The following is a 27,946-nucleotide window of genomic DNA, read 5'->3' as shown; positions in this document are numbered from 1 at the left end:
TGAATGTGTGGCGAGGGAGGAGGAGGCATCACAAAATCAGGCAGTGCATCGGGAACACGGCTGGAGGCAGCAGAGGGGCAGGGACAGCGCAGCTCGGATGTGGCTTCACCATCGTCCCATGCCCACGGGGTTGTGCCAGGGTTTTTGATTAATGTTTTCAATCTCTCCTGTTGCCTGTGTTTCCCAACCATTTTGCTGATAAATCAGCAATTCTTACACAGCGGCTGCTTGCTACATTTCCAAGCAATGTAAGCTGTTAATCGTGCTCATTCGGGGTATTGACCTCTACCTTCCCTGAGCACAACAGATCCAGTTTGAAGATGCAGAGGTGACAATATAGCTGTGTTAGTCTAAAACAAACAGGATATGCACATCATCTCAGATGCTGGTTTTATTGGTAGTGGACAGGATAAATCCTGCTCCAAGTGCAGGAATTCCAGTTCTTATTGACAGACATCCAAAATGTGTATGAGTGATGCAAGGCTGGCTTGGCTTTGATGCTGTTGTGTGGGATGTGGAGCAAAGGGGATGAGAAGTGAATTATCTCCACCAGTGTGGAGTGCAGGGTGTGTGAACAAACTCTTACACCATGGAATGGAGCTTAATATGTTTATTCACCACCCCAAGACCATTAGTATAAAAGCCAAGAAAATAAAAGAAAATATTTCTCATTTAAGCTTGCAGTTGCCTTGATTTACACCAGTTATTAAAATGTTCCCTGAGGAAAGAAAATAAGCAATGTTACCATTTACCTCCTGAGCCTCTGAATGACTGAACCAGTAATATGGTAAAAACATCAACATCTTAAAACTATTTATATTTTGATTTTCTGTGTACTGCTGTTTCTAACATTATATAGAATATGTATTGTAAAATTATGTTCACTTTAATGAGTCTGAGTTAATTTACTAGATCTGTATAGAAAAATGTGCCTGCAGTATTAAAAGCATTTTATTTCCATTTAAAAATCTGTTGCCATAGTGACCAATCACAACTTTCTCAGTAGCTTTGTCTAGGCATTGCATGTAGGCTTTATTTTTGCTTCATTTTAATTTTTTTCTCCTGCATTCTCTGGGCCAAGTCCTCATTTAACTCATTTTTTATTCTTTTTATAGTCTGTCCTTTTCCAACCATATTCTCAATTAAATCATTTTAACTAAGTTTAAAATAAAGATCACCACTTGGCTCTACCTTTTAAATCATTATGTAAAAAACTGGAAAATACAGGGCTGTGCACTGAGGGCTTTCTTTGTCGTCAACAGATTACCCAGACCTAACATAAGAAGTCCTGAAATATCAAAAGCCCCAGGAGTCTGACACCTTTTAGTATCAATATAGTCATGTCAAAGGCCTGGTGAATTGCATCTAAAACTGAAAAGCATTTGGAGAAAACTCTTAAATTTCAAGATATTTCAAGAAGATTCTTTATAATTAAACCTTTTTAAAAAATCAACCCACATCATTCTGTTGCAGCACAAATCTTGTCAAGAATGTACTTCCTTCTGAGAAATGGTGACTTGGACTGGTGCTTTTATTCCTGGTTGAAATATATAACTTCTCCAAGAGAATAGGCTAAGGAGCTTTAACATTGCTGTTTCCTCTCCACTTAAGGCTGGTGAAAGATTTTTTTACATGGGAAGAGGCACAAGAACATTTCTGAAACAAGGATAAGTGCAGGGAGGGGATGTAGTCACCCACTTGCGCCACCACCTTTCTCAAGGTAAAACTTGTTTCCTCGGTAGGCACAGGAAAGCAAATAAAACTATTCAAATTCAGACACAAGCCAGAGTGAGATTGTTTTGAGGATTATGTGGCTTTTGCAGAATGCCACTTCTCAGCTCAGACAAGAAAATATTTTTCCTCCTGAGCCCAAACATCAATCCCTACAGCATAAATATCTGAGTCTTGAGTTTGTCACATTGTCTCCGGCAAGAGTCTGTGAAACACTTGTAGGGTGAAATTTCACTTGTCTGAAGATGGAAATCAAAACCAGATCAGACATACTCTGGAATCATTAAGTGTAAAGTAAAACAAATATAACCAGTGCTATAAATCTAATTGTAAAGTAAGCCAGATAAAAGAGGGCTACAAATAACCCTCTGTAGGAGAGTATTTGCAGTAGTAAAGTATAGATGTTTGTCAAAGGCAGTAATTTAATCAATATTTAGATAAGTGAGTTGATTTGAAGAACATGTTTAGTAATAGTATGCATAAATAAAAGTTCATTAGTAAATAAGGTGTGTGCCATGCTAATGTTAGAAACTGCTTTCAAATACTATGCAGAAATAGAACATTACTCTTTTTCTTTTATTAATTAAAATTTTTGCTTACTTAACAGTGAAATCAAATTGTGATACAAAATCTGTTGTGCTATTCAGGAAACTAAATTTTTTTCCTTTTAATCCATCTAATTTCTCACCCTTGAGTCAATGGCAAGTGCACTGAAAGATCTGATCATCATACAGATATGCCTGATTCCTGGAGAAGAGTCCACAGAAGAAAAAGATAATTCCCTTTAGAAAAAAAATCCGGCTTTTCGTTCTAAGGATATTCTGGTCTCACTTCAAGTGACTCACTAAAAGACTAATCTCCCCAAACCATTTTTATTTCATTATTACTTACTTTCTTACAAGTGATATGCATTGTTCACACGTTAAAAACTCTGAGAAAGTTGGTGCTGCAAAAAGTGACTGTAAATTCCCAAAGTGCTTGCAATCTACAGTGCTTGCAGTGAGTCTCTGAGGGAACACTTAGAGGAAGGTTTCTGTGATGATGTGCAGTTCTGTGACTGCTGTTGGATATCCAAAGCAGAGTTGTTCAAAGAGAGAAAACTGCCCCAGGCTGAAGAGATAAACCCTAAATATTTGGTTTCTCCCCAGTTTGGCCATTGATGGCTGTGTTCCACTGGACATGTAAGGGCTTGTGGCTCCCAGTAATGAACTTCTTGCCCAAACCATTCCCTCCCAACACCCAAAGGCTGCTGGTGACCAACACCCTGGGAGACATCCATGGCACTGCATTGGCAACCTAGTGGCATCTGCCCCTAAAAGTGCCCAGTGTACTCCTAGGGGATGGAAAAGAGTAGGAATTGGAGACCAATCTCTGAGGCAGCTCCATAAAACACAAGAGACTTTAGGCATTTTAGGACTCAGAGCAAAATAGACTCTTGGCACAAAACTTCAAGGAAGCTGCAAGCCAGAGGCAGTGGAGTTGTGACCAGCTGAGGATGTCAGGGTTAATAGGTCTCTCTTCCTGTGCTCTCTGGTGATGCTCAGGTTCCATGGATTCCTCTGACCTGCAGAGAAGCCCCTGGGCCAGCCTGGGGCCAGCAGACTCTTCTGTCTGTACTTTCTTTTGAGCTTTGCACAGCATTTAGGTGTGTCAGGGAAGACACTTTACACAACAGCTGAAACCCCACCTAGGCTTTAAAGGAAAGTGCTGGAAGTTCCAGCTATGTGCAATTTTATTGAATTGGAGACTTGTGCCACTACATTATAAGAAAACATGAATTCAACAAGTTTTGTAGCTGCTAATAGGAAAAAATCCCAAACCCAACCAACAAACCCAACCACCAAACCCATTTATATGGATGTAGAATTTTTAAAAATCAGAATGTATATATATTGAGATAGATCACAAGAATGTTTTAACAAGTGATACTGAAGTGCTCTACAGCCTTCTGACCACTGTATGTAGGATTGCTGAAAGATGAAGGTACATGGCTTTATTTCTTGTTCGTGGTGCTGGTATTTTTAAGTCAAATTAATGTGGTCAAAAATAAGAACATGGTAAGCACTATGTGTACCTCCACACTTTGATCAGAAATGTTGAGCTTCTCTCAAAGTTGCTAATCAAGGGTTTAAAATTAATTAATCACTGCTGCTTTCTTATGATACAATGGAAATCAGCTGTTCGCTTTTAAATTTCAAAGTTCCGCTCATGTAAGAACAAAATGTGAACCACAGAAAAAATGTGTGTAGTGTCTCCTAAAAGCTGTTGTCAGCCAAATTCCAGTGGTTTTGGTACCACATACTCAGGCTGTCTACCTGCTGGGGGGCTGCTGGGGGCAGTCACCAGGGCACTCCAGGGAGATGAGGAGAAATTCACTGTTTTTGGGTGTCAGGTGTACAGTACTCCATGCTCTGTACTCTCTAGCTCCACTTTGCTTTCCTTGTGATGATATTAGGCCGAAAACACAAAGTCTACCTTCTTCTAGAAGGTACCTCAGGGCCTCATGAGATTCACGTACAGCCTGCTCTTGAGCTGCATGAGGTTGAGAGTGAGATAGATCTGGTCTGGTGAGACAGATGTTACATCTGGCAGTGCTCTGTAACACCCCGTGTTCTCTCCTGGCCCCTCAGTGCCACCTCCTCCACAGGAGCAGAGTGAAGAAGGTGTGGGTGCAGGCTGTTGTTTTTGGATGCTAAAAAGACTCTGGTGCTACCAAGGCCACCTTCTTTGCTCTTTGGCACATGTTTATAGAGGAGAGGCTATGATGTAGCAGCCCTCAAGGATTTCAGTACATGTTGGATTAGCTCCTACACTCCTTTTCACATTATCTGTTCATAGTACATGCTTAAAAGAAAAGTTAAATAGCTTATGATTCCATTATATCTTTGTATGGTTATGCTGGATTGTATTTCACTTTCTGCCGCAAAACACAACTGTGTGCAACACATATATGTGATACATGCACCAGTGCTCACACCAGTTACCTAAGAGTGCAAGAGTCTTTGGCAGTGGTTAATATTTGACAATGGATCAAATCTCAGCATTCAGGACATTGACTTTTTGGGTTTTTTTATTTGCCAGTGCATGAAAGTAATGCACATAGAGTGGGTTGAGAGTCAGAGAAATCATGTATTGCCTGAGAGTCCTACTGTACAGAGGAGTGATAATGAGAGGAACATGCTCTCCTTTACTTGTCTTTGAAGTCAGGAGCCTCCTTGCTTTTATACACAGCTTTAATCTTTCAAAAGCCACATGGTCCTCTCCCTCAGCTGAATTATCAGAGCTTGCTGCCACGATAGCAGAATGTCACCTGCAAGACTGAAGGATTGTACTGCCAAGGCACACTACTGGCTCAGCATGCTTCTGGCTGAAAAAAACCCCAGCATTATTTTCTTTATGCTTGTGACAGGGCTAAACTGTGGCAGTGCAGTGAAAACCACCAGTGCCATCCTGCACAGCCAGCACCCAGACAGCACCAAAGGGCAGATTGCCTGAGGGGACCTCTCTGACTGTCGATTCAGCCTGGCATCTCTCCAGTTCAGCAATTCTGCCACCTATGAAATAATTAAAGCAGCTTGCTTTGCCACTGCTTCCAGATGCAGCAACAAAAACTGCTGCATGAAGGCAGTAAACAAGAGTTGGGCTAGGACATAGACTTGCTTGAGGCTGGTTTTGACAGTGACACGTTCTGACATCTTGTCATCACTAAGAACCTTTTCATTACCTCACATCATCATGAAAGGACCAAAATATACTCATAAACTTATTTGGATCCCCAAATTCATGCAGATGCTTCTGGGCTGCTCATGGCTGGCAGTGCTGGAACCTTCACCCAGCTCTGCAAAGGCCAGGTACAGACTTTTGCAGGCTTTGAAGAAGGACAGGGCTAAAAGTCAGACTGTTTCTGCAAAAGCCTTTTCAACACCCTCACCCGTAAATCTGCTGATGTCATTGTGACAGGCATTTTTCCCAGCAGTTGAGAAAATCAACATGCCTTGGTGTCACTGCAGAAATGTTTTCACCTTTTTCATTGTAAAAGGTGCCATGCACCTGTCTTCTTGAAAGCCTTGAGGTACCAATCTCTTTGTTAGGTGATAGTAATGAGCTCCTGTTTTCTAGCTGGTTGGTGACACTCTATTTATGTGCAGAGGTAGGGTGTGAGTAGGGACTTTGCCTCGCTCTGTGGCAATGGCCCAGATGATGTAGGAATCTCTGCTCCCAGTTTTTGAATGGGGAGCTGAGAAGTGGCTTTTAACAGGGCTAAAGAATGCAAGGTTTAAGAAAATGCTGAGATATTTGAGCAGGCCATCTGCAATTTCCCTTTGATCAGCTCACAGGGTTAAAGTGGTGTTAGACCACAGCATTTGTAGAGAATCTTGTCATTCCCACAATCTTCAGCTTTAGAAGTGCTTTTCCTCATCTTTCAGCTGGCAAACCACAGGCTTTGCTTGTGATTTCTGCCTGGTTTTGTGGCAAACAGCTTTCTTGCCTGCCAGTTTTTATTTTTACTTGAAGCTGGTTCAGCACCTGCATGTCAGCAGCAATCTGATGGATGTGACCTTTACATTAACCCCGTTTTAAGATCTGAATTCAGCAAAAGCAGTGAGTTCAGTTTAAGACCTCACTAGACTCTCTTTGAACCTTTCCACACTGTGTTGACATCTTCTGTTTGTTTCTGCAGTTAAGCTACAGCAACATCTTCTTTATCTTCACACCCACACGCCCTTTTCTGAATTTCATTCAGTATTTGTGGGGGTCACTGAGCACTGCCTGACTCCTCAGGAGCTGTCAATCAGATCTGCCCCCAATGCCCTCCAGAGCTTGGGACCCTCAGTGCCCTCCCTGAAGTGAAGGATCCACTTAATATTATCACACCTGCATTGCAGGCTTTTGTATTGAGTCAGATTATCCCCCCAAAAGTGCTCTAGAATCATATTCTGACCTTTAATCTTTAGTGTAAATTCACTGTAAATACTTTGGCAATGCAGATATCAGTGGATTTACTTCAGATTAACATCACTATAGGAGAGAGTAAAATCTGGGAAAAAAGAGAGTTTTGGCTTTTTAAAAGTTTGTTTGACAAAACATATTGTGTTTCATTAATGACTCAAGAATGATGCATTTTGAAATAGCTGTGAAATCCAAATGTGTTTACATAGCTCCTGTATCTTACCTGTTTAAAAAGATGATGATACAAGATAGAGAAGCACATGTAAAGGGCTTTTATTTTACAAGACTTAAGAATTCCAAAATTTTAGTAGAAAAATTTCCCTTTACTTTCAGTAATTTAAAAGCTCCCCTTTGTTTTCTCAATAAGCAGTCTCCTTTCCATCAGCTGGGAGAGAGCAAGCCTAATCATCCACAGTCTGCTACTTGTCCTACTTCATGCATGCTTTTCCAGATGGAGTAAATCCACCCTTGGTCTTGTTTACTGAGGGTTTCTTTTCTTTCATTGACTGTGCAGGAGTCTAAATGACTAAATTAGCATAAGACTTCTCTTGTCTCCCTGCTCTGCTCACTTCCTGCACTACCAGGCTTGGTACAGATCCCTCCCCAGCTGATTACATGCACAGAACTCATTCCTGCCTTAGTCATGATGCTGAGTGGCAGGAGGTCACCCCAGCTCTCTCCTGGCTGCCCCAAAGCCAAGACCACAGAGGGTTTGCAGCAGACTGAGAAGCAATCAGGGTTTTCCAGCCCTGCTGCAGCCGCTTGGCCAGCCGGGGGGTGCTGGTGGGGGACAGCCAGAGAGGATGTGACAGGGCCAGGGGGCAGAGCCCAGGCTGGCTGGCGTGTGCTGGGGAGGCAGCCTGCTGAGCAGCCAGAGCCTTCCTTCAGCCAAGGGGGACTTGATAAGCAGAGACTTCAAGGGAGATTCATTCCATCCACCTTCAGGCACCTACAGAGCAGATTTCTGCACTTGAATTAGTCACTGTGGGCTCCTTTCCAGTGAATGCAGAGCAATGTCCACATCCTAGGAAAGATTTATTGAGCTATTTTAGGCACCTTTTATATGAATTGCTGTCTCAAAGTAACTGTTTTCCTGCTGTGACCATAAAGGGTGTCTAGGTGGTTTGACATCAGTGAGAAGTATGGTAAAAGCACAACTCACTTCAAAGGAATGACAGGAAAGTACTGGAATGATAACTCTATTAGGGGTTACTATAAAGGTAAAGCTCATCCTGCTGAGCTAAAAATAATGAAGAGCTAGGAAAGAAACTTGGGGGATCTATCCAGCTTGCCCCCCATTTCCTTACTCTTCCTAAGTTCAGGCTTACTGCCTTTGTTAACTGTTGAGCTGAACCCTTGATCTGACACGGATGGCCACTCTTGCAATCTTATGACCAGCTCTGATGTTTCCATCTCCCCTGCATTTTATCAGATGAATTGCACCCTTCTTGTCTCAAAACTGAGTTCTGGACAGCAAGCAGTATGTGCTTTTGCAAATTAGACTGCAGTGTAAATAAATGAATGGAAAATACTATGCTAGAAAAGTGGTCTTGGTGTGAAACCTGACACCAAAAAACAACAGAATCCGTTTTTTTGGTTATGGGTCAATTTACATGACAGCAGGTCTGATGTGACAGACGGGATATGCCTGATCTCAAAGATCTTTGCCCAGTTAGAAGGGCTTTAAACTGGAAGAGCTTTAAAGTAGATTTGAAGGGAGAAGGGGATAAAACCAGTCTTGACAGAGACAAGCCTGGAGGCAGTACATCAATGTTTGGTGGATGGTGTGCTAACATGCTCCTTTAGTCTGCTGCCTCGGTGCCACGTGGCAGCAAAGATGCAGGTGTCAGGGAGGTGTCAGAAGTCACACAGGTGTGTGAAAATGGTCATGCAAGACTCAGGGCTTCCACCCCCAAGGGGGCAGTGGGGACAACAGCCCCAATGAAGTGCATCCGTGCCAGTGCATGCAGAATGAGCAATAAACAGAAGGAACAGGAATTGATTAGGCAGCAGGAAAATTGTGATACAGTTGCCATCGTGGAAACAAGGTGGGGAGCTTGCACAACTGGGGTATTGTAATGCAGCCCTGCCAGCCTGACTTCAGTGCCAGGGAAGATCACGGAGCAGATCATCTTGAGTGCCATCAAATGGAACAGGACAAGAGGAACAGGCTCCCAGGGCCATGGGCTTGTGAAAGGCAGGTCCTGCTTGACCAACCTGTCTCCTCCTGTGATAGGGTGACCTGCCCAGCGGATGAGGGAAAGGCTGTGGATGTGTCTACCTAGACTTTACAAATCCTTTGACATCCTTTCACACTGAATTCTCCTGGAGAAAATGCTCATGGCTTGGATGGGTGCATTGTCCACTGGGTGAAAAAGCTGTCTGGATGGCTGCACCCAGAGAGTGGTGGTGCATGGAGTTAAACCCAGCTGGTGGCCAGCCATGAGTGGTGTTCCCTGGGGCTCAGAATTTGTGCTATTCCTGTTTAATGTATTTATCTGGACGTGGAGATCTGGCACACCCTCAGAAAGTTTGAGGCAACACCAAGCTGTTGATCTGCTGGAGGGTGGGAAGGCTCTGCACAGGCTGGATCCATGGACTGAAGCCCATGGTATGAGGTTCAACAAGGGCCAAGTGCCAGATCCTACAGTTGGGTCACAACAACCCCATGCATTCCTCCAAAAAAACCTCATCTATCTATAATTTCAATGTAATCAAGGACCAGAAAAGGGGAAAGGAGTATTCCATAACTGAGGGCAAAAGGTATTTTAGAGTCCCTTCTCTTCCCTGACGCACTTTACTTGAAGTACTACTACATGTGAAGCATGTGAAGCTTGGCCTCGAGGGCAAGGGCAAGAAGAGCAGAAAAGCCTTTTAAACTGGTTGCTCAGACGTTCGAAAAGTGCAAAGGAATGTATGCAGGTGAGGACATTCACTGTGCTGGGAAGGGAAAGAAAACTGCTGAGGGAGGTCATTACCCTGCCAAGTGTGTTCCTCCGAAAAGAAGAAGGCACAGGGAGGCCAACACTGAAGATGATGCAAAAGCAGATTGCAGAATGGAGGAACCCTGGAGTTCTGCAGCCCTTCTCCTGCGCAGAGGAGAAAGATGTTGGTGGGAGGGTGGCAGTGGAAGAAACATCATTTGTGGGGAAACTCTGGTGTGAGTGTGCACCTATATATTAGTGTGTGCATCCCAGCAGAGGTGTACACGGAGTAGCGAGCATTCTGCATCACGCAGCCTTGGTCTGACACTAGTATGCTTGTACAACGCACACATTGTCTATAACGGAGCTGGAAGTTGGTACACGTGTCTTTCCCAGGGGAGCCGTAGCACGGAGCCTGCGAGAGCCGCTGCCCGGCCCCGAGCTGGGTCTGGCGGGGCAGCGCTGCGGGAGCGGGAGCGGGAGCGGGAGCGGGAGCGGGAGCGGGAGCGGGCACGGCCGGGCGGGGCGGGGGCGAGGAGGCAGCGCCGCGCCCCGGGGGCGGGACGGGACCGCACGGACGGGACGGGACGGGACGCGGCCGAGCCGGGAGCGGCCATGGGCAAGCTGCTGGCGGTGGCTCTCGTCGGGATCGCGGCAGCCTTGGTGGCCGAGCGGCTGCTGGCATTCCGGTGGGTGAGCGGGGATCAGAGCCGCGGGTCCCGGTGCCGGCGGGGCGGTACGGGGCTGAGCCCTCCGGGTGCGGGGCTAAGCCCTCCGGCTGCGGGGCTGAGCTCCCCGGGTGCGGGGCTGAGCCCTCTGGGTGCGGGGCTGAGCCCTCCGGCTGCGGAGCTGAGCCCTCTGGGTGCGGGGCTGAGCTCCCCCGGGTGCGGGGCTGAGCCCTCTGGGTGCGGGGCTGAGCTCCCCACTGTGCGGGGCTGAGCCCTCTGGGTGCGGGGCTGAGCCCTCCGGGTGCGGGGCTGAGCTCCCCACTGTGCGGGGCTGAGCCCCCCGGGTGCGGGGCTGAGCCCTCCGAGTGCGGGGCTGAGCCCTCCGGGTGCGGGGCTGAGCTCCCCACTGTGCGGGGCTGAGCCCTCTGGGTGCGGGGCTGAGCTCCCCCGGGTGCGGGGCTGAGCTCCCCGGGTGCGGGGCTGAGCCCTCTGGGTGCGGGGCTGAGCCCTCTGGGTGCGGGGCTGAGCTCCCCGGGTGCGGGGCTGAGCTCCCCCCTCTGGGTGCGGGGCTGAGCTCCCCCCGGGTGCGGGGCTGAGCCCTCTGGGTGCGGGGCTGAGCTCCCCCCGGGTGCGGGGCTGTAGCCGGGCGGCGGCGGCGGGCGCTTCCCTTCACCTCCGGCCGGGAGGACTCGCAGCTCCCGCACTCGGGTACAGCGTAGCGAGCATCTGTCCTTGCCCGTGCAGTGCCAGCCAGAGGGGAAGGGTCCATCATTGCCGTCAGTATTATCAAGGGAGCCGTTTTTTCCCAGAGAAGATACAGGCATCATGATGCCCTTTTCATCCGATTTCGGCATGAACTAACTTCGGGACCATTTGGGCAGCGGAAATGCCCTTTGCACTGAGTGCATGTGAAATCCTCCCCAGGATGATGGGAGCAAGGGGGACAAGCAAAGAAGGTGCCCAGGGGGAGGGGGTAGTACCTCTGTTTTTATAGAGCCTGCAATTAACAGAGATGTGCCAAAAGCACTGTCTCTGAATTTACCTCATCTCCTGCCAACTGGCCAAACAGTCACTCCAAATAGTTTGCCAGACACTTGGGTTATGCTCTACCAAAGCTGACCTCTGGATAACAGTAGCCCCTATGTACCTGAGGTTTCCTGTGATGGAGCCCAGGCTGTGGTGATCCTAAGTTGTGACCTCACTGGCTGTGAGCTGAAATACCCAGCCCTGTCATGCTCCCTATCACACACCTCATGCCATGAGGTATGAATGTGAACACTGGTGTCACAGCAGCTTCTGTCCTGAAAGCTCCCAAATGTGTCACTGGTCCTTTCAGGTCACAGAAGTGATGCTGAATTACTGTATTGGAAGGTGGCTAAGTCATTATAATTTTGCTTACATTCACAATACTCCAAATGCCTGATTTCAGCAATGACATTCAGCTAATTGAACTTTGTGTGGATAGTAATTGTACCTAATTACAGAAGGAGAGCTTTACTGTCTGGACTCTGGTGTCTGGCATGGATGATGGCTGCCTTAAACCCACCATGAGTATTACTGGTGATAGACACAGTGGTAACAGGGCCCTCCTGTCCTGGAGTTGCATAAACTGGGACAGCAGAACTGGAAGATACTCCCAGGCTTTAGTGGGGTGAGCCATTTCAAAGTGCTGTGAAGAGCAGAGGACTCCACCTCTCCTCCAAATTGAATGAACAAATTAAACATTAGGAATCTGTAAAAGGAGAATCTCCATGAAGAAGCAGGATCCCCCTGTCTCTGTAGCTCTCTGTGGGTTTTCCCTGTGTGCTGTTTTCTGCAAACTGCAATGTACCGGCAGTCTTAAGACAGTTGCCAAGTTTGGAAACACACAACTTCAGATCACAAAGTACTCTAAAAGTTATTTAACACAGTCTTGAGAGGAGAAACTGTGGGTGGTGTTCGCTCTTGCCAAGGGTCTTTTTTATTCATCCCCTACCCAGAGGGCAAGAATCCAGCAAAGACTTTCTGTAGTTCCTTCTGAATTTGTTAAAAAACCCCAGAATCAAATCCCAAGTGATTCATGATTGGTTAGTCTAGAGATGAAGAAAACTAAAAGAGAGAGAGGTCTTTGAATATGGAACGGGTTCCTTCTGAAGGAAAGGGAAGGCCTGTGGTCTGTGTCCCATGAAGTAGGGCAGCAGGTGGAGGACTCAAAACTGGAAAGAGAAACTGAGGGGAAAGGTGCCATGCACTGGACTTGCACCAAGTGGCAAAAACTCTTGCTTTCTTTGAAGTTGCATCCAGCACATATTGCAGGTCCTCCATATTCCAGGCTGTTCTTGGTATGGCCAGTTGGTAATCTGGGCCATCTGGCTGCGTGGCTGGGGCTGTCTGAGCTAGATAAACTGACACATTTTGGAAAAGCTCTATATGTGCTGCAGGCTTGTGACTGGTGTCCTTTTGAATTACTCTCATTCCAGCCCATGAAGTGTTTCCCTGGGAATGCTGTCGGGATATCATCATCCCCTGCTGGCTGCTGGCTGAGTTCCTGCTGTGCTTTTGGCTCGGATGGCTTGCAGCCTGCCTGGGAAAGGCTGCTGAAAATAGGGAAGGGAAAAACCCTAAGCAGGCAGCAGTGCAGCTTCAGGCAGGATCCCCTGAGCCACCCTGGAGGGCTCGGTGGGTTTGGCTGTGCCAGGATGCCGGTGGGTGAGGGGGCAGCAGGGGGAGATCCCTCCTGCACTGTTTGTGGGCTGGCAGCCAGCATCGTGATCTGTCAGTTCTCCTGTGCTGGGAGTGAGGGCTTGGGAGGGTTTAACTTGCCTCCTTTCCTTTGCAGTTGTCTGCACTTTTTTACTCTTTTTCTTATTTTCTTTTGGCCTTATATTAACAAACTGTGTCAGTGATACAAAATTGAAGCAATTTACAATTCATATTTAAGTGATTAAAAAAATGCAGGACTGGCATACCACGTAGTGCTCAACTGTATCACATATTTTTCATATCACTGACTGATACTGCTGTTTACTTTATGTTTATGCCTAAAACCATAACATAAACATGGCAAGGTTTTGCTATGGGATCTTTGCGTTCAGAATTTCCTGTGTTTGCAGCAATAGCTTCGACGTATGCATATGATAGTCATGCAGAAGAGTTACTAGGTTAGGTTAAATGCTTCCTTCTGGGCAGAAAAAAAAAATTATTCTAGCACACTAGAATTCATAGAAATTCAACATATTTTCTTGTGTCACTGCAGACCAGCATGATCAAACCTCCTGGTTGTTGTGAGGTGGTGCTCATGCAGATTTGCAAACAACTTGGAGCAGAGAAATATGAACTTGTGTCTGCCTGTCTGTATCTGTTTTTCCAGTGAACTATGAGCCGGAGGTGGAATTTCATGCACATTCATGAGTGAAATAAGCACTGATGAAGGGCAATGCCTGGGGTGATTACCAGGAGTGGAGAGGAGGGCACAGGGTAATTGCTGAAAACTGTACTACCAACTCCTGCTTGTTGTAAGGGAAAGAGTGCTCCTGCCTTGCAACCTTTGAATGTAGACAAAAACTGAGCTAAGTGCAACTGCTGGTGGCCTGGTCACCAAAAATAGGCAGTGGGCTGCAGTAGAAGATTGCCCTCTCCTCATGTGAAATGCTGGTCCTAACTGCAGGGTGCTTCTATATTTAGGTGTCTGAAACCTGAAGAAGGTGTGGTTGTGTTATCATCTGAGCTGCAGTGGGTCATGAAAGCTTGTTGCTGGAGCTCATGCACAAAACAAAGTTTCTGAAGTCACTCACAGTAGAAGAATCACTTAATCCGTGGTCATGTGTAACCATTGCAGTGATTTGGAGCAGTTGCTGTTGTTGTTTCTGGAGTTTGCTTATTCAGTATTTTATGGCTGATTTGTTGCTGCAATGTGGCAGACAATAAAGCTGAAAACTAGGAAAGTTACCTGTTTTCAAACTGGCTGTGTGCTGTTTAACCCTGCCGTTTCCTCTTGCAGGAGCAGACTCAATGCTTCACGGGAAGTAGCCCCGGTGAGCCTCCCGAACTGCCGGCTCATTAAAGGCATCGGTACGTGCTCTAAATAACTGAGTGCACTGCTTTTGTCCAGCCTCTTTTGTAATGGCTTCTTGAAGCCAGCTTCCAAGCCTGATCCCAAAAACAAAGTGCTAATTTGACTTTGATTTGCTACTTGGACTTGGAGATAGGGAGAAACTGCAGGAAGAAAATAGTACTGAAAAACTAGCTGCGTGTAAGTCGGTATTAAGTTTCTTTCCTTTTCTTAAAATTGAGTACCTTGCAAACACTTCTTTGCTAAGTCACTTAGAAAATGATTTGGCTTTCAGATGAGGGTGTGCTGGCTCTTCAGGCAGGTACCTACAGGAGGCTGTCAGCTGGTTACGCCTTGGAGATGGGAAATGCTGCAAGGGTGTGTGGAAAATGCCAGTCACTTGTTTTTAAAATTTTAAAAGTTTAATAGTAATATAATGGTTATAAAAATAGTAATACAATTAGAGTAATAATAATTTGGATAATTTGAATTAGGACAATATGAGACAAGAGAAACAAAGAGTTACGGACGTCCGGGTACCTTTTTCTGGGCAGAACAGCCTGAAAAAGGACACCCATTAACAACGGATTAACCCTTAAAAACAGTAGCTGTAGAATATTCATACACCTCATACATGATGCATAAATTCCGTTTGAAATAGGATTCTGTCTGGTCATCATCAACTTCTTCCTCATATTCCTAACAGCATCATCCTATCCAAGCGAGGCAGAAAGAAGTTTGTTTCTCCTGATAATGGAGCAATAAATTCTCTTTCTCTGAAAGATTTAGGTGTCCTGTGACTGCTATCCCAGTGCAAGTCCTTTCTTTAGAAAAAAAGTATCCTACACAGCATAGTTTCTATTTTAACATTTTGTTATAATCTAAAACTATATTTAACACACTGCTTAGGAGAATTAATACAGCATTACTTTCTACCACAACACATATAATATTCATTTTAATATTTGTGAAAAGCCAGTCATAAAATTCACATTTTTCACAGGTGGAAGCCTTAGGGGAAGGCCATAGGCACATGGGGAAGGAGTGGCTGCTAAATGCCAGCCAGGCTGCCCCTCCTTAGTGCCACATTTTGGGATATTTGGGAGCTGCCTGGTGCCGCGGTGCCGGGAGCTCGGCGCGGTTGTGCAATGCAGCTGTGGGTTCCAAAGAGCGAGAGGTCGTGTTTGTCATCCTAGTCTGGTTTGCAGAGAGGTTTAACAGAGTGGCTCCAATGTTGACTTTGTACTTTGGGCAGTGTGTTTAGCACACAGCAATATTTATGTCTTGGTTTTTTCCTCTCCACTTAGGATAACCAGTTTATAAAATTGATAGCTTTGAAATGGATTGGTTTTTTGTGTCTCCCATTCTCTCAAAAATCCTCAATGCAGGCTTGATGGCTAAGAATTTTCCCCTCCTTAGTATTTTTGGAAATGGCTTAAATTATGTTGAAATTTGTCTAGATTTTTCATGTGTAAAAAGTCATTGGATGAGCTTTTACAGCCTTGCCTATGAGCTTTCTGAGTCAGTGAGTTAATGTCATAAATCTTGTTTCTTCCTTGTGTCAGGATTCAAACACAAGTCAAATTGCTGCTATGAATGTGTATATGCAGAGTTCCTGTGCTCGAAAATACATACAGAAAAAATTGCATTGAAAAAATTTTCCAGGTCTTCTAGATTAAGCTGTAATTTACTCATACAAGACTATGAATGATGCTTGTTTGGCAGTGATTAATATAAAATAATTTCTCAGTAATTTTTTAGGCATATCAATATTGCAATCATTATAAGACTTCTTTTGCAACATGATTGTTCTGTTGAGGAAAGAAGGAAACCTGGAAAAGACAGATAGAGTTGTGTTTTGTTTCTGAACAGTGTCTTGGTTTTTGTGCCTGACATTTACATGCAGATTAGGTTATTTCTGAGAACCTGTCTCTGCTTAGAGGCAGTGGATCCATTTACAGAGCTTCATTTCTGCTTCTTGCTGGCTCCTCTCATGCTGCCCCTTCACACAGAGAACTGCACCTTGCCTTGCCTTTGCTGTGCAGTTTACTGCTCATTAGAAAAATAAAAATGCCAAGAATTAGTTTAGCAGGCCCAGTGTGGGAGAAGGAGAAGTAACAAAGGATTGTGCAAACTGAAAAGTTGGCATGTTCACTCAAATGTCTTCTAAAACTCATTTGCTGTGACCAGGGGTCTTAAATCACTCAAGGTGACCAAGGACCCCTAAAGCTTAAATTCTGCCTAGGTAGTACTGTTCAGACATGGGGCTCTGCTGTACTTGGATCTGTAAGGTTGCTTGTGTGGGTGACTTTGTCTTAGGATGTCTTTGTGCATGGATGTCTTGGCCTCCTGGGCCTTTTTCCTTTAAAATGCTAGGATAAAGCTGAATAAACATTCTGTCTTTATTTTAATGTTTAAATCAGTCCTCCTGAACTCTTAAATGTGACATAGATCCCCGAGGAGGATCATCTGGATCTGAGCAAAATAATCTTAATCTATCCACTCTGTACATGGAGGAGCAGACCTCTGGTACAGTCTGTGAAATATAAGTGATGGATTTATAGTAAGGGAAGCAAACACAGAGTAAATGGAAGATTTCTCTAGTGGACCTTTTCGTTTCTGCACAGTTGCATCTTTTCTGTATCTTTCTAAAGACTTTTATCTATTCTGCTTTTCAAATATTGTGCAATATAAGCACAGATGCAAACACTGAACAAACAAAAATTGCAGCTTGTCCTGAGCCTCATTCTCAAATATGTAGGAAAGCCTGTATTTGTAGAATAAACACCAGCTTCTGAGGTTTATTGATGCCTTATCATGTTACTGGTTTATAATAAACTAACTATATCTCCTGTAATAATTCCCAAAGTTCAAGAAGCTACTACAGAAGTTGCTAGAAATACTTGCATCTTGGAACAATTCGTGGGATGTGGGCAAAACAGTGTCACACTTTTGGTCATGAAACCCAGATGGGTTTTTTTGTTAGATACACCTGCCGAATACATCATACTAAGATGAAATAAAGAACAACAAATAAAGAATAAAGAAAAACATTTCTAGAGTAGGCAGCAGTTTTTTACACTATCTTTTAATTTCTCTTAAGTGCCACCTCTCTTCAGATAATGCCATGGACAAGCTGGGCTCAGTGATACGGTTAAACAGCAGAGAGTGCATACAAGTGATGCCTGAGGAGTGAGCTCCTGACTCTCCTGGCCCACAGGGCGCCTGCAGCAGCACAGAGCCCTCCCAGAAGGGCGTGCAGAGAGTCCCTGAGCATCCCTGCCCGGGGCTGGATCAGCAGGGCTGTGCTGAGTCAGCATTCCGCTGCCCTCCTGACACCCACACATTCCAGGAGCCGGCCATGGAGCGCCCAAAATGTGCTTTGCTGGGCAGTTTCTCTTGGAGCACTTGGGTGCAGGGCTCTCAGTGTGCTCCTTCCACTGGAAACTTGGAAAGTTTTTAATGATCTGCTCCCAATTAGCCTGCTCATCTTTCTGCTTGGCAGCCTCGCCGATTCAGTAGCGATAAATGATTATATCTCTGTTTATTCACTCACCAGTGTGTGCTGCCAGTAAAAGCTGTCTTTCCAGCTCATGTCACCATAGCAATTGAGCCTCTCAGCATTTATTTATGCTGTTAACTTTGCGGCAATCCTGGGAAGTGGAGAATTACCACTAACCCCATTTTATAAATTAACCCAGGCTTGGAGAGACTGGGGCAAGGGAAAGGAGTTTGTGGCTCAAACCAGAGTGTAAGTTCAGCTGAGAAAAAAAAAGAAAGGAAAAAAAAAAAGCCCAAATTCAAAACTTTAATTGGTAAATACAGGCTCTAAGTGTTTCTGGACACATGAGTGCAGATGTTGTCTCCTGCTTGAGTTAGTCAAAATTCAGAACCAAAACCCAGGGTGGGATAACAGCTGACTCCTCCCAAAATGCATTTCAGATATTTTGCTCTTCAGAAGGCAGGGATACTCTGCTCATTGCTGTCATGGGATGGAGCAGGAACTTGCAGAGGCTGAGGAGCAGCTGGCCCTGGCCAGAAGTGAGAAGTTGTGCCTCTGCATCTTCCCAGGGCTGAGCTGGGGAGGAACTTTCCTGGATGGGTGAATTTGGGGTTCTGGTTCCTCTCCACAGAGGCTGCCAGTGATCCCAGGATCAATTACAACCCAGGCAAACCAGTGCTTGGATAAATAGGAGTTGCTTAAAAGCAAACAGCAAACCCAGCTCAAATGTGCAGGTGCTTCCTTGGGAAGAGGTGCTGAGGTGCAAGGGATTGTATGAGCCATGCCGGCTCACACGTGGTTATGGCAAAGCAGGAGGGGGTGTGGGATATGGGACCAGCTGGGTGGAAAAACCTTGTGTTGATGGCTCTGATAAAGAAAACCTGCAGAAGAATTTTCTCTAAGCAACTGCTCCTGAGTGGTTTCCCTCATCATCTGGAAGTGACTTGTGGGGAATGCTGGTTTTGCTGGTGATTTGGAGAAAAGAGGGGAGGGTTCTCAGGGAAGAGGTGGAAATGTGGGATGGCAAACAGCCTTCAGCATTGGACTAAAGGCTCTTTGGAGAGTGCTTTATGAAAGCCTAAAATTGCTCAATGGTTCTTACTAAAGAGTTTTTATTTTATCTTCCTTTCTTAAAAGGGAAAAATATTACAGGAGCTACAGGAACTGGCAATATTGGAAGTGATTACCTGTAGTTGAAAGTGAGGTCTAACTATGAAAACCCTTAGCTGTTACAGATATAGTAGGTTCTCTGTCACTTGAGAGCTTTAACTAAATATTTGGCAATCCATTTTTGTGAAGTGTCTGAGCTCAATCAGGAGAATTAGTGTGCACAATTCCCACAGCTGCCTTATGCGAGCCTGAGGCCTGAGTCAGGGTATGGTCCTACCCTGGAATCTCCGTGCCCACACAAATTGCTCGCTGCAGAACACATCCTCAGGAGCTGGTGATTCACCCCACACCTGGTGATTCACCCCACAACATCTGGGGGCAGCTGGGGCTGGGGAGGAGACTGCCTGGCCACTGCAGGGGCACTCTTGAGGTGAACCCCAGTACTATTTCCTAACCCAACGTGCTGTCTTCTGCTACCACTTTTAATGCAGTGGCCAAACTTCCACCAAACATCATCGTGTGTGCAGTCATGCCTGAAAGGGTTATTCATGAGAGCTGGAATTGTACTTAAAATAAGATTTTTTCAATGGGAAATGCTTGATGTCACCTGAAACCCCCTGCTTGTCTCTGTTTTGCAGAAACTGGTTCAGAAGACATCGATATACTTCCCAATGGACTGGCTTTCATCAGCTCTGTAAGTGCCCATGCCACCTCCCCACGCTGGGGCTTGCCTGCTTCCTTTCCTGCAGAAGCCATGGGGAGAGGAGCACGAGGGGCTCTTTTCTACAGGTCTGACTGGCTCCCAAAGAGCAGCCCAGTCTTGTGTTGCCTTAGCTGTCATCCCCCTCAGCAGGCCTGCTGCTTGACACAGAGGTGGTGTTGCTGGCTCTGACACAGGTGTCCTGTCCACAGGTGACTTACCTGGCCACGTAACCTTGGCTTTCTTTCATGCTACTTCATTGAAATGTTGAAATGTCTCTGCCGTGTTAAGAAGCTGTGTTAATTCCCTAACTTAAAAAAAAAAAAAAACAACCCAAATTTTATATATTGGTTTTGCTGTTCCTGATTGTTTTTTTGCCTTCAAGAGATAAATTTTCAACCTTTTCTTTGCAATTATGGTGGCTGGCCATGGGACATCCTCATGTGTGCTTGCAAGTCTGATCAAGGCCCTGGCTTTTTCAGCCCTGTGATGCTCCTCTTTACCTTTTATCTGGGAATTATTTTCTTATGTTTGGATTCTACAGGGCTTGAAATATCCAGGACTGATGAGCTTTGCTCCGGATAAGCCAGGTGAAATATTTTTGATGGATTTGAATGAGGACAATCCCAGAGCAGTGGAACTGAGAATCAGCCGAGGGTTTGATCTGGCATCATTCAACCCTCATGGAATCAGCACCTATATAGACAGAGGTAAAGAGCTCGAGATGGTGGCCAATATCAGCCTAGAGAGCACAATCAGGAATCCCTTTGCAGCCTTGCCCTGCACCCCCATGGTGGTTCTTGCTGGCAGACAAAAAGGTTTGGGGTTTTTTACCTTTGTTTTGCCCTTTTCTGAATGTCAGTTGCTAAAGGAAACACATTTGCACATAATTTCAGTCTGTCTGAAACAAGGATGCCCTGGATATTAAAGGGAAAAAAACACATGGTAAAATTTAGGGTTGTAAACCACAGAAAATTGATTTTATATTTATGTCTGTTTCATGCTGGGTTCAAGTGTTTTGAGGAGAGACATCCTTCACTGCCTAGTAGTGCCCAGAATGGAAACTTTTGTGGCAAAACAGTAAATTATCAACTCTCTGTAAATTACCAAAACCCCTGTTACTCTTTGGCCAAGCCAGGTTCTCTTCTCCAAGGCATGTTCTTCTGCATCAGGCTCTGACTACCAATAAAGGATCTTTTTCCCTACCCTTTCACTGGGGGCTTTAGCAGAGCAGGTAAAACTGCTAGTATAAAGAAAACAATTGCTGCAGCTTGACCTGCATCTCCATACAGTCACCCTTTAAGGGAAGGTGTTGGAAAAATCAGTGGTGGCTAATTTGGGTCCTGCCAGAAGGGTTGGGCAGATGGGCAGCAGCCTTGCTCAGAATGCAGAGAGGGATGCTCCTTCCGCTCTGCCGGGGAGGTGGTGGACAAACCCAAGAGCCCAAACTGCCTTGGCCACAAACCCTTCTTCCAACTGACTGGGGCTGTTTCACAGATTATAGCAAAACCCAGTGGCTTAGCTATAAGGATGAGGTGGTGGTTTCTTTCTTCCTTGGAAGAAATAGCAAAAATCTATTGTTAACAAAGCAGTTTCCTGTGGAGCCAGCCTGGGAGAAAAGCAGCTGGAGGTCTGGGTGTGGTTGCAGAGCATCTTGCAGGATGTGGGTACTCATCCCTGTGCCTCTGCAGAGCCATGAGACAAATGCCCCAAGCCCAGCCTGTGCCCTGTGCTGGAGGCTGCCTTTAGGGCTGGGCTGCTCACACACACAGACTGTGGCAGAGAATTCAGCTGCTTCCGTTTCTTTTTCAAGATGACACCGTGTACCTCTTTGTGGTGAACCATCCCCACCAGAAGAGCACTGTAGAGTTGTTTAAATTTGTAGAAGATGACAATTCTCTTGTGCACCTGAAAACCATTCGACATGACCTTCTGACAAGGTATTGACTCAAATACAGATCAGGCTGCACTGGTGAAATCCAATGTAGGACGATTTTTGGGTTTAGGCTATTGTTAATATATTTTCTCTTTAACCAGCATCCCTGTTTCTCTTACTGATTACTTCTTATCTGTGTAATCAAAAGCAGTGTTTCTCCAATCTATTCTCTAAATTAGATTTTTAATAGTTGTATCACTAAATTAGTCTTAAGCGCTGCTGTGATTGATGCCAGTGAATTAGCTTGGCATCCATTTCTCTTTTGCTCATGTAACCCACACTCAGGTCATTGCAGATATGAGTCTCCAGATATTTTATTTTTTGTTTGGATATCCTACACTGTAAAAATAAACATACATTTAGCTTTTTCTGGTTTTCTTATTTTTAATACAAAAATATTTTGGTCTGTCCTACTGCAATATGATTGTAAAACAAGCAGACAGATTGATTAGGATGTCACAACACCTACCTGTTCTCTGATTTCTACTTGAATGTAATGAAAAAGAAAATAATACTAATAATACTACTAATAGTATTACTAATAATAAAAAAAATATTTTCATGTACTTATAGACAGGTAGCCAGATCTCTAGCTGATGCCCTATGCCCTCTTCAGGTTTCAGCACTGCACTGTCCTGGCTCATAGAAAATAGAAATAAAAAGGATCTAAATAATTTGGTGACTACTTGAAGTACATCTATAATTGCAGCCTCTTTATGGTATTGATGGCCATGTCCTGACTGTATTCTGGGGAGTCCTAAAATGGTACTTCATACCTCTCATTTAATTATTTTTTTTAATTTCTCTCTTCATTTGTTTTTTAGTGTGAATGACATAGTAGCCATGGGACCAGACAGCTTCTATGCTACCAATGACCACTACTTCTCTGAGTTCCTCTTGATGTTCTTAGAAATGTTCTTGGGTTTAACCTGGTCAAATGTCATTTACTACAGTCCAAAAGAAGTTAAAGAAGTAGCATCTGGGTTTTATTCAGCCAATGGAATTAACATTTCACCTGATAAAAAGTAAGTTTCTATTTACATTAGATTTTGTTTTGTCACATAGAAGTATCTGGAGATCTTCATTTGTACACCTGGTACCTCTGTGGCCAGGTGTCTGAAGTGGTTCATGTAAGGCAAGGTGCAGCACAAGTGATGCAGAGTGTTTGTAGCACACGAGTTTTGTGTCAGTGTTGAGCAGCAGTGTTTGCTGCATTGTGTGGTACTTTATAGGCAGCAAGGTCAACAGTTGCTGCATTTTAACCAGCTGGTACAGGAGTTTGTGTGTCTTGCTGCAAGGATTAATGGGGCAGGGTTTCTGCAAGCAGGGAGTGCTCTACAGTCCTACACCTGCATGACTGAACCAACCACTCCTGTGGTGTGGACAGGTGATTAAAAAAAAATAAATTGTAATTGTGATTTTCTGGTCCCAAGGCTTATTTCAGTGTCATAATGGAAAACTGGCACAGTGTGAAGCTACACTGGCACCTCAGCAGGTTGGCTTCAGTGCCCTGTGGCTGGTTGGCAATGTCTGTTGGTGTGTGGGCTTGCACAGGAGGAACTGTCCAGTTTTGGTGTCTGTCTACTCATATATTGAGGTGCTTTTCTTCCTTTTGAAGGTACATCTATATTGCAGATGTATTGGATCACAATGTCCATGTCATGGAAAAACATGCTAACTGGAGTTTAACCCATGTGAAGGTAAGGTGCTGCTGTTCTGTAAAAAAGAGGCAAATGTGGATTTTGGACAGAAGAGTTTTGATGAATGCTTGAGATTTCAGCATGATCATCTGTAAAGTTCTGGTCTGGGTGGCTCCTGCTGTGGGTTTGCAGAGGTGTCTGCACACCCCATTACAGAGCTTCTGATCTCCCACCCTCCCACCAACAACAGGAAGGAATCCTTGGGTATGCTGTGGAGCTGTAGTGGGAGTCTGCCTCAGGCAGTGTGGGTCAGAGCACTGAAAGCATCCACAGAGGTGTAGGTGTGGATGAGCTGATGGGGGAAGCCCAGAGCAGCAAGCAGGTTCCTCATAGCACAGGGGTGGGGAGGATGCATGCCAGGGGAAAAGACAGACAGAAGTGGGGGGAAAAGTATTTATTTAAAAAAAACCAGTCTAAATTATGTCAGATGAGACAAGTCTGTTGGTTATGTTGTAATTTGCTTCCATGAATTCTGATAGATTTAATTTTTTGTTTTTTTCTGTGTTGGCTAGACGCTGCAGCTGGACACGCTGGTCGATAACTTGTCTATTGACCCTGACACTGGAGACATCTGGACAGGATGTCATCCCAATGGGATGAAGCTGTTCCACTATGATCCTGAAAATCTTCCTGCATCTGAGGTGCCTTTTGGGAGACATCATTGGTCTCTTGGCTGTGTCTGTACTGGAAAGTTGTTTTGTTCAAATCATGCTGGTATAACTTAACTGCATTTCATAGAAAGTGCCTGGCACAAAGTGCCTTTGTTAAAGCAAAGACCAAGCTGGCTTCTGCTCTCAAGTGAGAGCCTGAGCAGCATATACTCACTAACAAACACCTATTCAGATCCTTGGGCAACAACTAAATAATTTCCAACCAGTGGCTCAGTCACTCTGGACTCCTCAGGCTGCTTTCTGTGCAGCTGTGGACGTGCACACAGATTCTGATGAGCTGCATTAATTACTGAGCCAGCACCTCTTTGCCAAACTGAACATAATTGACTGAGTGCAAAGTGTGACCAGAAACATTTCCACAGGAATGATTAATTTGTGCAAGTGTGGTTCATCTGTAGGTAACACTGTAATTCTTCTTTCTATGAAATCAGTGAGGTACTGGCATTGGGGTGATGGTGGCTACGAGTGCAGCTGGCTGCTGTCCATTGGATTTCAGCCTTGTCTGAAGCTCCCTCTAAGACACTTCTCAAAATGACCATGTTCAATAGCGATAGATTTCTGATACTAGGCAGCTGCTTACTCTGTCTGGGAAAAACATGAAAATAAGAAGATATGAACTAACTCTTAGTCTGGAAAAAAAAAATGTGCACATTCCTAGTGGTGGGGATGAGTACCTGACTTCCTTACAGATGTTGCACAACAACATTAAAAAAAATAACCTGTGTTTCACTAAAGGCCCTCTCAGAGGAATCACATGGCTGCCATTATCAGCAGCTGGTCATCCTAGCTGATCTGTTGAAGCTAACATGCTGGTGTTCCCCCTCTCCCTGGAGCCTTTTCACCTGTGACCATTTCACAGCTGTACCTCCCGCCCCGGCAGGTGCTGCGCATCCAGAGCATCCTCTCGGAGCAGCCCGTGGTGACGCGCGTCTACGCTGACAACGGCTCCGTGCTGCAGGGCAGCTCCGTGGCATCCACCCACCAGGGAAAGCTGCTCATCGGCACAGTCTTCCACAGAGCCCTCTTCTGTCATCTATAGCTCCTCACGGGCAAGGCCTGCTGCTGTGGAAAGGATTTCATTCCTTGGGAACGCGCTTAGGTTCTGCTAGATCTGCTAACAACAAGACTGTTCCAATAAAGGTTAACTACAGTAATGGAAATGTATTTTAGCCTTCCTCTCCAAAGTAAGACTTCTACACAATAGTAAAGGACATGGAATTGAAGGTGAGAAATTAGTTTATCTGTGTAATGGGGAGGACCCCACGTTGTTAACACTGAATTGAAGTTCAGTTTCAGATTGTAAATGACTAAACTGTCAGACACTGAGGTATGTGCTGGCTGGATTTCTGGATTGTTGTTTGGTTGTTTTTTCCCCCCATGAGAAAACTGATTTTGTAAATGAGAATTGCTGACTACCAGTGTGGTGTGCATTCTTGTCACTGACCCCTGGGCCTTCCCAGGGACTGTGCTAGGGGTTTTTCTTCCAAACCTTCCTGTTGGCTTTCCCTAATGCTTCCAAAATAACTGGAAGGAGAATAAATATCATTTCAGTCTCATTCATTTCCTTTTCCCCTTAAAGCCATTTCCCAGTGTTACTTCAGTTTCATAAATTTGTTTTAATCCTATGAGAAAAGAGTAAGGCATCACTTTGGAGAGGTTTCTCAATGGGTCTTTCTAAGGGAGTTTAGAAAATCTTTTTTTTCTCTTAAAGAGTGGGAAACATCTCCTGCACACCTTCAGCAGGAAGTGCATTAGCAGTTACTGTGGTCTGTCACTACAAAGGGAGCATTTCTGGGCACTGTGCAGTGACTCCCCCAAGCCATGGTCACACATGTTCTGTGTTTAACTTCAGCTGCTGTGGAGCTGATTCCTGCAGCACCGCTGTGCACCAGGCAGCCCTTCAGGTTTACCTGGCATCAGTTACTGACATTTTGCACTGCCAGAAGCCCCCCAGGTTTCCTTCAGCTAGTGTTTTTGGGCTGATGTAGCAGTCATTTGCAATGAACTGAACTCAGTGTCCTTTGAAGCTGGAGCTCATGGAGTGAGCTCTCCTTGCATTAGTGTAGATGCCCTTACCCTCAGAGCAGCTCCTGCTGCACTTTCTGAGTTCCCCGCTGTGATCAGCTCTCCAGTTTTGTCAGAGTTGCTGACATTCAGCTGAAGGCTCTGTGTTACATGTGGGATCTCTCCTGCTGGGCTTTCCACTGTGCCTGCACCTGCCTGCACTGGCCCTTGCCAGCATCTTGGCAGCCCCTCCAAATGCTGCCACCAGGCAGACATCCCTGAGGGCCACAGGCCCCTCTGCATCCTTCAGCTGTGCAGTAGATTTTCCTCACTGCAGTTCTTCCACCACTGTGCAGAAAAAAAGACTGCTCCTGAAGAGCAATCATGGGAGGAGAAGGAGCCAGTCCCTGGGTGCTGATTGCCAAGCTGGCTTTGCTGTTCCTCCTGCCTCTGCTCCAGCACCAGCCACAGCCCCTCTGGTCTGAACAGAACATGGAGAGTTCAGAAAACACAGGAGTGCTTCTGCCTTTAAGACAGACCAAATAACCTGCTCTGTAGTGGCCCAGACACTGAGATAGGATGTGGAATGTGTGCAAACCCCCTGTCTGTGCTCTGCCATTCTGGCTGGGAAGAGGCAGTGCTGCAGGCTGAGGTTTGGGTGAGCAGGGCCCTGAGCAGCAAATGTGTGTACTGACACCTCTTGGCTCCTGCAGCTTTCCTTTCTAATGAGCCTAATGGCTTTCACCCAGTGGTAGGGAAAGAGAAACTGCTCCTTTCCTGGGCTCTAATGAGCAGGAAGCCAGTGCTGGGGCTGTGTTGCTGCCCAGGAAGGATGGTGTCACCCCACTCCCTCTGCACAGCCGACTGGGCTGCGGGTCCTGCCACATCCCCTCCTCCCACAAAGCCTCTGCCTCACCCCAAGGCCTCACATGGCCACTGACAGCCACCGTGGTGCAAGGCACGTCCCTGGGCACAAGAGCTGTAGGAGGCTGAAGAACAGCCAGTCCATGCTGGGCCTTCCAAATGGCAGCAGCTTCCCTCTGCTGCCATGGCCAGCACCCACACACACCCAGTACCAACTGTGGTCCCTGCCCTTTGTGGGGTTTTGTACCCCAACAGCACCGGCTGCAGGGCTCAGTGATGGCTGGGGGGGCAGCTGCGTGCCAGTAAATCACACAGCTGATTGATCTGTCCCTTAGCAGGTCTGTGCACAAACTGTGCTTGCAGCTCCTCTCCAAAATGCTCAGTTGATCTGGGGACTTGAGCCCTGCCCAGGCTTCACTGCCTGCCCACGAAGCTTTGGTGACAAGGACTCATCTGTCTGGATCACAGTTCTGAGGCTTTTGCTGTCCATGGCGTGTAGCCCTTCTACAGAGCAGAGCCAGCCCTGAATGAGGGCAGCTTTTGTCTCATCCCTTTGGCATTACCTAACTCTGGCTTTCCTGCTCCTTCCTTAGCAACCTCTCTCCCTGCAGGACACTTTCAGCTTCCCTCCTAAGTGGTGTACTTTCTGACAGGACCTTGTAATCCATTTTCAGCTATGAAGAACAGATGTCATTCCTGGAGCCCAGGCTGAAAGAACTGCTCTGAAGGAAGTTCTCACAGCAAGGAGAGGTTGGGCTATTCACTCATCAGTGGCCTGCACTGGCATTCTAAAGTGATTATTCTAGGATTGTGCCACTTTTTGTTCTGAACTGCTATGTTCTAAAGAGTTACATCCCATATCAGTGGCAGTGACACAGCTGAAGTGCCAATCAGTCACTCTGCAGGTCCTGGATTTACTCTCTGGTTGTAGAATGGCAACAGCCACTTCCCTCTGCAGTGCAAAAGTAACCCACCAAAACATTATTCTCACATTTTACTGTTGCTTAAAACATCTTCAAATGAGCAAATCTACACGTTGTCGGATCTTGTCAAACTTCTATTTTTTTTATTGGTTTTGGCTTTTCAGAAAATCAAAGCTGTCTTCACTCATCACTGGCTTTTTTTCCTGTTCCAAACTGCTTCTGTACTGAAGATT

General features: G+C 45.5%; 1 protein-coding gene across 1 annotated transcript; it reads left to right on the top strand.

Moving 5' to 3' along the window:
• The first annotated feature begins 10,185 nt into the window (after positions 1–10,185).
• Positions 10,186–25,478, top strand: LOC134415808 (serum paraoxonase/arylesterase 2). The gene is made up of 9 exons (XM_063151668.1): positions 10,186–10,294; positions 14,253–14,323; positions 19,554–19,609; positions 20,160–20,325; positions 21,429–21,555; positions 22,376–22,576; positions 23,170–23,251; positions 23,764–23,892; positions 24,803–25,478. The coding sequence occupies exons 1-9, from the start codon at positions 10,221–10,223 to the stop codon at positions 24,959–24,961; spliced, it is 1,065 nt and encodes a 354-aa protein (XP_063007738.1). The 5' UTR covers positions 10,186–10,220; the 3' UTR covers positions 24,962–25,478.
• The last annotated feature ends 2,468 nt before the right edge of the window (positions 25,479–27,946 follow it).

The sequence above is a fragment of the Melospiza melodia genome, chromosome 1, assembly GCF_035770615.1.
Source record: "Melospiza melodia melodia isolate bMelMel2 chromosome 1, bMelMel2.pri, whole genome shotgun sequence".
NCBI lineage: Eukaryota > Metazoa > Chordata > Aves > Passeriformes > Passerellidae > Melospiza > Melospiza melodia.
The sequence above is the reverse complement of the archived record's forward strand: the minus strand, read 5'-3'. Positions and strand labels throughout refer to the sequence as shown.